General features: G+C 38.1%; 1 protein-coding gene across 1 annotated transcript; it reads right to left on the reverse strand.

Annotated features, from left to right (window-relative positions):
• Positions 1 to 405: 405 nt before the first annotated feature.
• LOC132847755 (von Willebrand factor A domain-containing protein 7-like) lies at positions 406 to 12,744 on the reverse strand. Its single transcript, XM_060873295.1, is given in 13 exon segments — positions 406 to 690; positions 2,568 to 2,836; positions 2,914 to 3,006; positions 3,125 to 3,277; positions 3,390 to 3,522; positions 5,645 to 5,854; positions 6,042 to 6,158; positions 8,100 to 8,212; positions 9,729 to 9,842; positions 11,662 to 11,755; positions 11,917 to 12,189; positions 12,285 to 12,493; positions 12,658 to 12,744. Coding segments are annotated over 12 exon segments (2,058 nt in total). The 5' UTR covers positions 12,489 to 12,493; positions 12,658 to 12,744.
• Positions 12,745 to 13,064: the final 320 nt, after the last annotated feature.

Here is a 13,064-nt window from a genome sequence, read left to right on the forward strand (position 1 = left end):
ACTCTGGAACAGCAAGATGAGCTATAGTCTACCATAGTGACATTCACGCCAGTGGCACTGAGCACACTGGTGGTGTGAAGTGTGCCGTTTCCCTTGAGGACTCTCACACTCTGGATTCCTGACACATCAGTCACATTGGCAGTGAAGGACCATGAAGAGAAGCTGCAGTTGCCTGAGCAGTTAGCATTTACATTAACTGCTGCACATACTGGAGGAATAATATCTTTAACCTTAACAAAGTAGAAAAAGAGTCTGTCAGTGTATGTATATATATATATATATATATATATATATATATATATGTATATATATATATATATATATATATATATATATATATATATATATATATATATATATATATCAAAATATCAATTCCAGCATATACTTCATAATTGGCAATAATTACCGGAGCAATGACAGAAGTCGCTTGAAGTCGCTTGCATTTGGTGCTTCAGCTTCAATTGTCACAGTGACATCAGTTCCAGAGGGAGTATTTTCAGGAACAAATAGAGTTACTGTGCCATTCGCACTGACCCCACTCACAAGAGTGATAGATGAGTTATAGTGAGTGTCAAAATTGCGATCATTGCTGACGCTGATATTAAAGATTCCTCCATTGCCACTGGTTGCAACTGTGAAAGGCAGAATGAATTGTTTTCCTGGTTGCATTGTTCCAACTGGTGGAGTCTGCAATTATATGAAAAAGAAAGTAAATAAATCCACTTTGCCAAATAATGAAGGAACATACAGTACTTAAAAATTATCTTCTTCTTCTTCTTCTCCTTTTTATTAATATTATTGCTCAAACACAGACGTTGCAGTGTGACTTTATAGCAGAGATGGGGGACTCGAGTCATATGACTTGACTCGAGTCGGACTTAAGTCGCAAGTTTGAGACTTGAGACTTGCTTGACAAATATTAAAAAAAGACTCGACTTGACTTTGACTTGACATTCATGACTTGAGACTTGACTCGGACTTGAGTTAAATGACTCGAAATAACTTGTTTTTTGTTTTTATCTTTTTTGTCTATTTCGTTTTTAAATCTGTTTTTAAACACACGCAAGAGCGTAATCTAACCACGTGACACAGCAGGCAAGCAGAGGGAGAGCGCGCACGAACTAATAAACCTTAACAGTCGTGACGAAACATGGAAGTCGCTACACCCAAAATAATTAACTTCGGGGGACCGGAATTTTGTGCAAGATGAGAAGAGAAGAACAGCAGTATGTGACCACATCGCTCACAATTGAATGACAAAGTTCTATCAAATTTTTTGCAAGCGCAATGTAGTGTAAATGGTTGGTCACTGTTTATGTGGAAATGTCAGCTGTTTTGCAATAGCACTTATAATTTATAAATTATAACTTATAATGGTCTTCAGTGTTAGGCTTTGAGTGAAAAGTGTATGGATCATTTATGGGGATGCACATATATATAAAAACATAAATATAAATATTAAAAACTTCAGAGTTGCAAGCAGTCTCTCTGTCTCTCTGTCTCTCTCTCTCTCTCTCTCTCTCTCTCCCCAATAGTTAATTCACTTCAAGGTTTGTGGGATTCAATAATTTACGTTTTTTGGTTAATGTGATTGATTGTTGTTGTTATTCTGTTGTTAAAAAGGGATCAATAAATGCCATTTGGTTGCAAAGTAACCATTGTACCTTTTTTATATATACTTTTCCATGGTCTTCTGCCATGCCTGAGGCATATTGAAACTTTTCATGCTTTTATGTTGGCCTTATTTCAGTTACATTTACATCTTATTCTTTGTAGTTTTGATTTTTATTCATTTTTAGATTTTTATTGTATTTACAACTCGCCTGTATGTGGACACCTTTTAAAAATAAATGCATATAATCATTTTTGTTGCAAATAAAACTCTCATAGTCCATAAATACTGTAGATTTAACTTTGTTGTATATATACATTTAGTTAAATCATCAAACATATGTATGACTTGCCAGTGACTTGCTTTACTCAAGCTACGACTTGACTTGACTTGCTTGACATAAAGCAGTGACTTAACTTGACTTGACTTGACTTGACTTGACTCTCACAAAAAAATGACTCGTACTTGCTTGAGACTTGAAGGTTAAGACTTGAGACTTACTTGTGACTTGCACATGTGTGACTTACTCCCACCTCTGCTTATAGTAATTGTATGTTTTCTTCTTTTTTGTATTATTATACTTTGATATAGGAACAGTAAACTCATTAATTTAGAAAAACAATTTGTATGTTTGTTATGAAGTTTGGTGATGACTAGTGGTTAGTTAAGCATTGTAAGAGTGGCTATTAGGATCTTGGTCAGTTCCCTGGCCAAGGCCCCTTTAGCCAAGTTACAGCTAGCTCTAAGAAAATCATGACGCTTTCAACCATCTTACATTTTACAATGATAGATTGCCAACTCCAGGACCTGAGATTGTCAAAGCCGTGACTGAATACTTATATGAATGAGACACATTATATCGGTAACTGAATAATAAAAAAAAAACTTTGTGATTATAGATTATTGTGCCTAGTTAAATGCAGATTTTGAACTTTTTTGGATTCAAACTTACCGTTATGTTCACACTTGATGTCTGGAATTGAGTTGGTGACTGTCTCTGAAAGGTGTTATCTGAAGATCAAGAGGGACTGAGCTGTCCAACCACATGAACAGTGAACTTTCCTGCTGGGATGCTGTTGAAGGTCAGCATGTACTGCCCACTAGCTACCAATTCTAGTATCCCGTTAAAAGAATTTGAAGTTGAAGTTTCTATCAGAGACACCTCTGTAGGCTGTATGGTATCCCCACCGACCATGGTAACCAACAGGGTGACATTGTTGTCCAAATGAAGGGAAAATAGAGAAGAATTTTTAGTTCAGATTTAATTGATTATCACCATTGAGGAGTTGTTCACTTACTTGTTAAAGGCCTGCTGTTTAATGCAACATAGCTTGCATGAAGCCCTTGTGAAAATTCTACAAAGTCAAAGAGGAAGTCAACCTCGCTTTGACCTGAAACATAGTGAAATAATTACTGACAATGTCTGAGCGTTTTCAGAACCATTAACCACATTTTTAAGTCAGTTATTTATGCACAACCGATCAGGAGATATCAACAAATGAGTATTACCAACAACTCTGATGCTGTAGGGCTGTGTTGATTTAATGTCAAAAACCCACCATCCAGTCTGATCTGCAATATTTGGTTGCACTGTGTGAAAGTTACCAACTTTCTGAATAATCCCCAAAGCCCCATTCAGTTCAGTGCTGCTCTGTGAGACTCCTGGGTTTGAAAATTACATGGTTATAAAAGTGCCTTATAGTATTGTGATATGATTCATGAGATTTAAGTACCATGTCAGAATAAATATTGATTCATTTCACATACTACACACCTGAGGGACTAGTGATGGTGTATTCTGGAGAGTTCCCTGTTATGTAAATGATCAGGTTTTGCACAGACGTGTCCACAAATGCTGACAATTTTTCAGCTTTTGCTGGGTTTCTTACAGCCTGGAAAAGCGTGACCTGAAGAAGAAACGAAGTTAGTTATATGTCATGTATTTAAATTGGGCAGAATTCTGTTGTATGTATCGTTTACAATGTCCCTAATACTACAACAAATTGAGTTCATAAATCTTACATCTACAATCATACATCTTTCTGTTTAATGAGTTTAAAATAATAATAATTATTATTTTCTAATGCTTTTGTTGACAATATTTACCTGATAGTTTTTTAAATGTTCTGCTCTTAATTTAAAGATGTTAATACTTTATTTATTTTTTAGTGTTGCTTATTAGTCAAAACTAATATGAAATAGTTTAGTTAAAATAAAAAAAAGGCTTTTATTCCTACTATTTCAGAGTCATATATATGTTCAATCAGGTGATCTAGGCCTTAAAAGACTTAAAAGAAGTGTGGCTCCAGCCTGGTTGGAACAGAATAAGAGCTTTAGCTCTCTTCTCTGGCTCTCAACGAAGGCGGTCGCATTTTCTCTCCCTCTCCTCCCCTCTACTTTCCCTGCTTTGCTTCTTTCGTCTCGTCTACTGTCTTATACTTTGAGAGACTCTCTCCGCACTGCTCTCCAAACTAAAATATCATGGATTTGATAAACTGGTCTCTCAATGCAACTGACACCATCTTCTCGACGAGAAGCTTGGGTTTGGGGGAACCTGACTGCCCTGCCGGAACGTTTGCAGCTGGCTATACGATGGACGCGTGGGAGAGGTGGCGGGTCGTGTGTCTGGCGGCTCTTTCTGTGGAGGACATTGAAGATATCTACCTATTCGGAACCATGATAACAGGAGTTCTGCTGATTGGATTAGGCATTGCCCTGGTTTATCGAGAGAATCAGAAAACGGTAACAGCTGTTCAAAATCTCCCAAAGCTGTCCGTCATGATCGATGCAGTGGGCAGAGCGGTCAGCACTGAGGCTGGGACTAATAACCGCATTATGGGTAACATCACGATGAAGCTCACTGCTTTGGATACTGTTTTGGTTAACATCATGGAGAAGCTCACTGCTTTGGAAAGAAAATCGGATCGATATGGAGACCAGAATGGACTAAGAGTGTAGTCGTGTAAATTGGAATGCGTCTACTCGCCCCAAGACTAAACAATCCCAATCTTATCTGCTTTCGGCTCCTCTCAACCAGCACTGGCCTCGGCCAAGGCCGCTGTTGGAACAACAATTCCCCCGGCAGAGCACTGCAGCGAGACGCTCTTGCGTTCCTTCCCCCACTTCTACAGACACCTGCTGATTGTTGACTCTCTTTGGGACTAATCAAGGTTGTCTCCATGGCAATTTGCTGTGTATCGCTATGACAATCTTGCGGACTGAGGCACACCAAGATTTGATGCCGGGAGCAACGACTCTCCAGGCCTACACTTACATACATACACACACACACACACATACATATATAAAGATATGCACTCACCCCCACCCCCCATCCCACGCCTTCGCCGCTTTGTACCGCCAGTCTGACAAGCGGGTCTGTGACCAGCGCCGAAAGGCCGCAGGACCTGATGGCTGCTTGCCTGTGCTGGATTACCTCCACCCCCCACTCCCCTCCCCTGTTGCAAGTCATGTGTTTATGGCGTACTGTTTATGTGCTTATGTTGCTGAGGTGTTTTTTTCTTGTTCCCACACTGTACTCCCCACCGGAGGATAGTCTGGGGGTTGTTGTTTTTTTTTCTCCTCCCTTCCCTCATGTTATGCTGTATCTCTTCTCAATCCCCTGTCTTCCTGTCCTGTCCTCCCCTTGTATTGTATGTATTGTATGTATGGGCAGGTTGATGGCTAATTTCGCTGGTACCTGTGACCAGTGACAATAAAGGCTACTACTACTACTACTACTACTACTACCAGTCCTTTTGATGTTTACTAATTAATTCATGCTTGATTTATTAAAGTTGGCAGAGTGAGATGTAAAAGTGAATATAACAAGAGCAAAATAATTTAAAAATTATTATTATAGAATACTTTGTTTATTCATATAAATTAAGTGCTATATCCTTGTTAGGATCACCGTGGATCTAACACCAGGAATATACTCTAAATTGAATGAGAGTCAAAAGCTTGGTTATAATGCAACTAAGATTTATAAGTAGTATTATACTATTATCAAAGTATAATTTTAATTACCAGTGTAGATCTGGATGTAGCTGCAATAATGTCAGTAGCTTGGGACAGAGTATCTTTGGTGACCTCAATAGCGCTGCCCCCAGAGGCCTGAGCCAGGTCCTGGTAGACTTGTGAATTGAACAGCTGAGGGGAGACTAGTTGCTGGCCATCTGCACCGCCAGCACTCCTGCGACGCCGAGAACTAATGGTGTTAGTCAGCATGAAAGTCACCTTCAGTTTGGGAATAAAAGAAGATTTAATCAGCATTTTGCCAATTTTGCATATTATCTCATGTTTATGTAAATGAGTCACAATAAATACAAAACGAAGAATAAATTATCGGTAGATAATTCTAAAAAAACTCAAAATAATATCAAGATTATTTGACTTGTATATATGAAGGTTTGCATGTACTCACTACAGACTTTGTTCTTTCAATCAATGCTTGCACAGTGTTTTTTAACCATTTATCTTTTGCATCAGCATCAGTGAAAACAAAAATCTGTGTTTGTGCTGGAGATCCAGTGAGGGCAAGCTGCAACAAAAAGTATGAAACGAATGTTACTTATGTAGCAGAGTGAATGAGAGAAATTGCTTGTCCAGTCACGTGATAAGTAAATAAATTATATAAAGGCAGGGTTCGGGTTACCTGCCTATGCGTCATTGCTGGCACCGCCCTTTCGTGGGACCCCATTCATGTTTCCCCAGGTATGTGCGTGCGTAACCGCGTGGTAACCCGGCAAACTTTATATGTGTCCTTACTCAGGTGCTCTGTTTAACCTTATAGGATAATATTGTCCCGTTGTTGTTGGCGTGGGCAGTCTGCTATCTCAGTGTGTGTTGGCATCCAGTTTGTGAACCAGAAATTTCCATCTAGTGAAGATGATTGCGTTTAGTGTGAGTTAAAACTGCTAATCGCTGGTACGTATTATTTTGGTCCCTGTTTGTTGCGGTTTATTTATTGATTTGTAATAACATACTGTTACATGCTCAGCAGGGTGATCTGGTTGTCCGATCTGAGGGATCGATCTGAGGGATCGACGTGAGGGTGTCCCTCACGTTCTGAGGGATGAGAGGGTTAAGTCCATGGGTATGACTGCGCTGCTGTTTTGCCTCTGAGAATACTGTCGTGGGTCGTTCTGACTCCAACCCGGCACAACAAGGCTTCATGCCGTGTACCGGTATTTTAGTCGGCATCTTCGGTCGTTCTGACTCCAACCCGGCACAACAAGGCTTCACGCCGTGTACCGGTATTGTAGTCGGCATCTCTGTTTGTTTTATGTTCACTCTTCCCTCTGCTGAGGCGTTGAACGGCGAGTCACTTTGTCGATGTCTTAGTTTTGTTTCTTTATTTACTTAATGTAGTTATTTGTCTTAATAATCCTCTCTGTGTATTTTGTTTGGTTATTCGATGGATGTGATTTAATATTATTAGTTTGCCCTTGGTCCTGGCTGAATGGAAGTATGCCCCATTAAATCTACATGTACAAAATTTGTATTAGTGATAGCAAATCTGTATGTATTAACTATCGTTAATTGACACCAGCTCATATTGCTAATCAGTATGTCTTTTGCTCTCTCTGAATCTGGGCTATTTGGGTTTTATATTGATTAGTTTTGTTATTTTGTTGATTTATATTGTATATTTAATTCAAATTGAGAGGAATTTCTGTTATTGTTTTGGTTTTGTAATATTCGGTTTTTTTTTGTATTTAATTCTTTTGTTGTGTTTAATTTACTTTTGATATACTTGAGCTGGGCGGGTTGTCTTTGGAGGGGAAGGAAGTGATTGATGTACCTACCCAGGGTGACTTTTACAGGGTGCTGTGGTTGATGTGAACCTTTCACACGTGAATGGTGTGGCTTGACACTGTGCTGTAGCTGGGTTGGGTATTTTCTTCTTCTCCTGAGAGGCCTAGTCATTACAAGAATGTTTTTTTTTTGTTTTGTTTTTGTATAAGTGACGGAAGATTTTATATTCATTTTGAAAATCTTAATCTTGCACAACTGTCATAATAAAGCTTCATTTTGTTATTCTCTTGCCCTCGTCTCCTGCTCAGTCTTATTGGGTAACGAACCTGTGTCCTTGTGGGACTGTTCCCCTTATAAGGGGTGGCGTAGTCGAATTTGGTGCCCTTACTGGCCTTTTTGCAGTGTTGTGTAAACTTTTATCAGTGTACACACGCGCATTTCTTTTTTCCCCCGACCGCTCTGCTACACTTATATACTTGTGATTTATTAAGGCTTTCTAAATCTTACTAAAAAGGTATTAGGTAGAAGGCCAGCTTGGAACAGAAATTTTGACTGGGTGAATGACTTACTTACTAATTAAATGGCTAAAGCTGCCTAATCGGCTGTATGACATATTGACTAATAAATGACTCATGTTGTGATTGGTTATTGTTCCTTGTGTGTTTGTGACCCTGAGTGTTTGTCGGTTGTTGTCCGTAATAGAAATTATGCCCCTGTGTCCTACCTGGAGTCCTGAGAGACTCATTTCTGGAGAATCTCCTCCATTACCAACTGTAAGTGCATTGAGTTGCTGTTTAAACACATCAGGATCATTTGTTCATATAAGTGGGCCATAATCTGAAATAAATTGTAAGAACAGAAGAAATAGTTTATTTATCAGCCCACAATACTTATGTAAGATAAGTCAAACAACATTCATCATAATGTTTTTAGCATTTTGCACTTCTGTCAATTTCTGATATTGGAAACTTTATGTTGGGGCTTATTTTCTTATGTAGATGAAATGGAGTGGTTTATTTCACTTGAGCTGATGAATTCTCAGTTCTGACTAATTTCCTATAACACCAGTTTTAACTGCAGTGATTGTGGTGATGCTTTATCCAGTTGCAGGTTATTTGAGAACTATGTTCATTGATGGAATTACAGTTAACAAAATAGACATGGCACACCTACTATCAGTAATATCAGTAACAGAAGTGGGTGTATGTGGTTGTTATTTTTTATAGCACTGCTTAAATCCAATTTTATACATTGAAAGACTTTCTCTGATACCTAAGAAACTCAGAATCTCCAACTGCTGCTCTTATGTCCTGCAGTAGTTCTCTAGTAGATAAAAGTGGATAAAATTAGTACAAACATTTATTTGAAATGATTTTATTTTTATTATTTTAGAATTATTTCAGAAGGAAAGTTGAACATATGAATAAAACCATTTACCTTTTTTTAAAAAAAAAAAATTGTAATTTTATCTGAGAAAAATGATCTTTGATATTATTTAAACTGTTTAAAGCAGTGGTCCCCAACATTTTTTTCGCCGCGGACCGGTCAATGTTTTATCATTTTACCGCGGCCCTCTGGGGGTGGGGGCTATACAATTAAATTAAAATTAATAATTTTAATTTAATTGTATTTAAACATGCCTTTTTAACTCACTACAATTCTAAATCAATGAGAACCCTGAGCTTGTTTCTTTGCAACGAAACGGTTCCATCTGGGGTAATAGGAGACAATGACACCCGAAGTGTGTTGCTTATGTCCAGTTTATTCCGTTGTTTTGTTTTGGTTGCGGTCACTGCAGAAAACCCCGCTTCACACAGATAGCATGTCGGAAATGGCAATAGGGATTTAAGTGCTGTGGTGGCAATCTCAGGGTATTCTGCCATGACTTTAATCCAGAACACCGGTAGAGTTTCTAACTTTCTAACGTCTGTTTCGTAATCATTTTTGCTAATTTGTAGGTTAAATTTGAGCAAACACAATATACACGTACACCAAGCACTGTTAAACATGAGAAAGTACCGGTGAACAGAGAGAAGAGCGATACACATCTTCTCTCCACCAAAGCTACAACGCCACTGCCGCTTGCAGCTGCTCAGCTCCAGACGTCACCTAAAACCGGCCCGATATCACGTTATTTTGCGCATGTGCGGTATTGGTGTGGCTTTAGGTGACGTCTCTCAGCTCCCGGTTAACCTCTCATCCATGGAAAGTCGCACAAACCCGAGAGAAATACACCACAGTAAATAAAATGGAAATAATTTAAATGTTCCTTGGGCGGCCCGGTACCATTTGGTCCACGGACCGGTACCGGTCCGGGGCCCGGGGGTTGGGGACCACTGGTTTAAAGCATTACCTTGTGGTTTGTAATTTCCAGAGTATCCTGTTGTTAGTTTCTGCTGTATAATGACATCCTCTAAGATGTTTCCTATGCAGTTGTCATCAGTACATTTCCTGCATGTTTCTGAATCTGCCAAAACAGTTAGGAAAACAATGTTGCATAAACTCATATCATTCACTTTCACTATAACATCCCTATATATTATTTTGTGCACAACCTAGATTAGTTTCCACATAATGTGTTAAAGATAGAAGATACATTAAACTTAGCTATGGATACAGTGAACGAGATTTTCAATAGCAATTTTCACACACCTATTTTAGAGAACAAATTACAGATTTGTAGGGTTTTTTCCTGACCAAATATTTTTAGTGGTGTTATTAGTATTTAATAATCAACCAACAAACAAATGAATAAATCAATCATGTGGGGCATGGTGGCACATTTGACTTGTACCTCTGGGGTTTAGGTTCATTTCAGTTCTGCCCTGTGTTTGTGTGGAATTTTAGGGGAGTGGTTTCTCTAGATTTCTCTAGATTTCTCTAGGACTCTAAACGTATAAACTTGATTCAATTATAAATATGGGAACGGCAGCAGGACATCAAGGATCACAATGAACTAAGGGTCTACGTGACTGCAGTGACCACTTGGTTGATAACAATACCAAGCCAAGGTCTACATGACCGCGATTAACATTTAAAGTGACCATTTGCTTGATAACAATTGTAACAATACCAAGACAAGGTGTACGTGACCATGATTAACATTTAAAGACAATCAGCTAAACAACAAGGTGTAGCCCAGCCATTTGGGAGACATTCAGTTCTTACACTCAATACACATTCAAAACAGAACTTCATTTAAATTACCAAAAGGGAAAACTGTATATAATGTTTGAGCAGGATTTGCTCGGGGTTCTTATTAACTCCGATGAACCCAAAGTACATCATGTATTTTGTCACTGCTATGCTGGAATAAACTTCTTGTTCTTCATTAAGATCTTCAACATCATCGTCTTATTTTTACACAACGCATTTTTTATTTCTTACACACTGGAAAGTAAATAATGTAAATAATGTCATTTTTACTTCAGTTTATAATTGTGCAAGCAAGAGCTCCTTAAGAACTAATGGGTCAGCTCAAACTCTAAGTTCACCATGGACCCAATGCTAATTCCTTCCTTCCAAAGTCTTCAAGTCAAAAAGGCACAGGTGATTATGCCTTGCATCTCCTGTGATGTGTTAGCACCCTGTCCAGGACCATGAAACCTAAATCTGGACTACCGGTTTGACCTGGTCATCCTGAATTTTGGCAGCTGGAACATTGGCATATGTTATCATTGTTTCAGCTTATTACATATGAGTCACATCACAATGTTTTGTGCAGCAATTGCAATGTACAATTATAATTATGGTCATTAAAATATGCTATTATGATTCTATTGTCTGTCCCAAAAGTGGCCCTTAATTTGGTTAATCACATTTTAATTGTCTAACAGGTGCTATGGAGAAAAACAATTTTTCAACCATCATGCACTTTCAGTTTCTGTTTAGAAGCTACTGGGCTGGTAAGAGCAGGTGGAGGTTTAAGGTGGAGCATCAGATCATATTTTCCTTAACCATAGTATTACTTTTTTATTGATTCATCTACAGTAACCACTTTGTCTTGTGCAGGGCTGCAGTTGATCTGGCACTAATCCTGGGAACACCAGAAGGAAGGCTGGAAGGCGAAGTCTTCCCTGAAGAGATAGCAGATTTTCAATAGAGTGTAAAATCTGGCATCTTCTTTTACACTAAGAACACCTGTCTTTAATGTATAATTTACATTTTAAAAGACAATAAAACACACAAAACAAAACTGAAAGTATGTCAATAGGAATGGAACAGAAAAAAAACAGGTTAACACATCAGCAGAGAAACACCTACATACCTAGAACTAGATCATTTACCTGCTATGTTGTTAATTGGGATTTCTGGCTTAATCAGGTTGGAATATGGTTCTGTTTTTCCCATTTCAATCCAGTTACTATGACTATAGAAATCCTTAGAGAAAGACATGAACCAGGATCAGAATTACAACACAGTTGCTACACAGCTAAATTAAGCCTAATTGAAGCTCAAATGTTAAGCCTTTATTCTGCCTAATAACTAATGTCCCTTGAAACAAGGACATTTCTGTAGATATCAGTTATATGGTGTCATACCTGCAAAGTGTGTAGGATTTTACCAAGGGCTTCTCTGGCAGCTTGATAGTTCTGCTCCTTGACACTGTATTTGACAGTAAAACGTCCTTCAGTAATAAGGTCTCGTCCAGCCAAAATCTCCTCATTGTCAAAATGGTAAGGGGCATCACGAAAATGCTTAACATCAACAAAAGCATTGTGTTCATTAATGTCATTTATGCTGCTTTGAAAATCTTTGGTTGAATCAGATGAGTAACAACTTCTTGCCACTGACCGCACTGTCAGTGTGCCTGGCTGCGAAATTAAAGGCACAAAACAGTTACAATATAATAATATGTTTTTATTATAAGTAACCTTTTTCAAATATAAATATAAAACATTTTATTCACCATATCGAAATTTCGTCCCTCCTGGATTGCTCGTGATCTGCAGATATTGGCTGTTGTCTGTAAAATCGCGTCACGAGTTATATCCTGATGCTTCTTAGACGATGTCATTATAATATTAAAGGTCAGAGTCTGACTTGTCATGAGGATCATTATAAGATTTAGATAGATAAATGTCCGGCTGAGCAGATTTGTGATGATCATCATCAAAGCTGTGAAGAAAAAAATCCTGGCATAAAAAAACTATGCTTTAAAATAAACTTTATACAGTATGTTATTTATTTACATGCTATCTTTATACTTCTTTCTACATTTTTTAATTAAATATATTAAGAAGCATTATAATGCATTATAATTAATGTCATATAGATCATACCTTAAAGCTTTAATCTGTAGATGACTGTAGTGTATGTTTGCTCTTTAGTAGTTAAAATTCTTTGTTGCTTGTGCTTTTAAGCAACCATACAGAGTGTCAAAAGAGTGTCTGATAGCCACACCTATTACCAGACATAGCATACATAGCATTATGATAACATCTTGGTAATTTCAAGAATGCATTATTTATTTATACAAATTTTAATTTCACACAAAAATGTTGCAGAATTCTTTAGTGAAAGTGAAGTGACATACTCAGAATTTGTTCTCTGTGTTTAACCCATCCAAAGTGCACACACACCGTGAACACACACCCGAAGCAGTGGGCAGCCATTTATGCTGCGGCACCCGGGGAGCAGTTGGGGGGTTCAGTGCCTTGCTCAAGGGCACCTCAATCGTGGCCGACCC

This window comes from Tachysurus vachellii, chromosome 6, assembly GCF_030014155.1.
Source record: "Tachysurus vachellii isolate PV-2020 chromosome 6, HZAU_Pvac_v1, whole genome shotgun sequence".
NCBI lineage: Eukaryota > Metazoa > Chordata > Actinopteri > Siluriformes > Bagridae > Tachysurus > Tachysurus vachellii.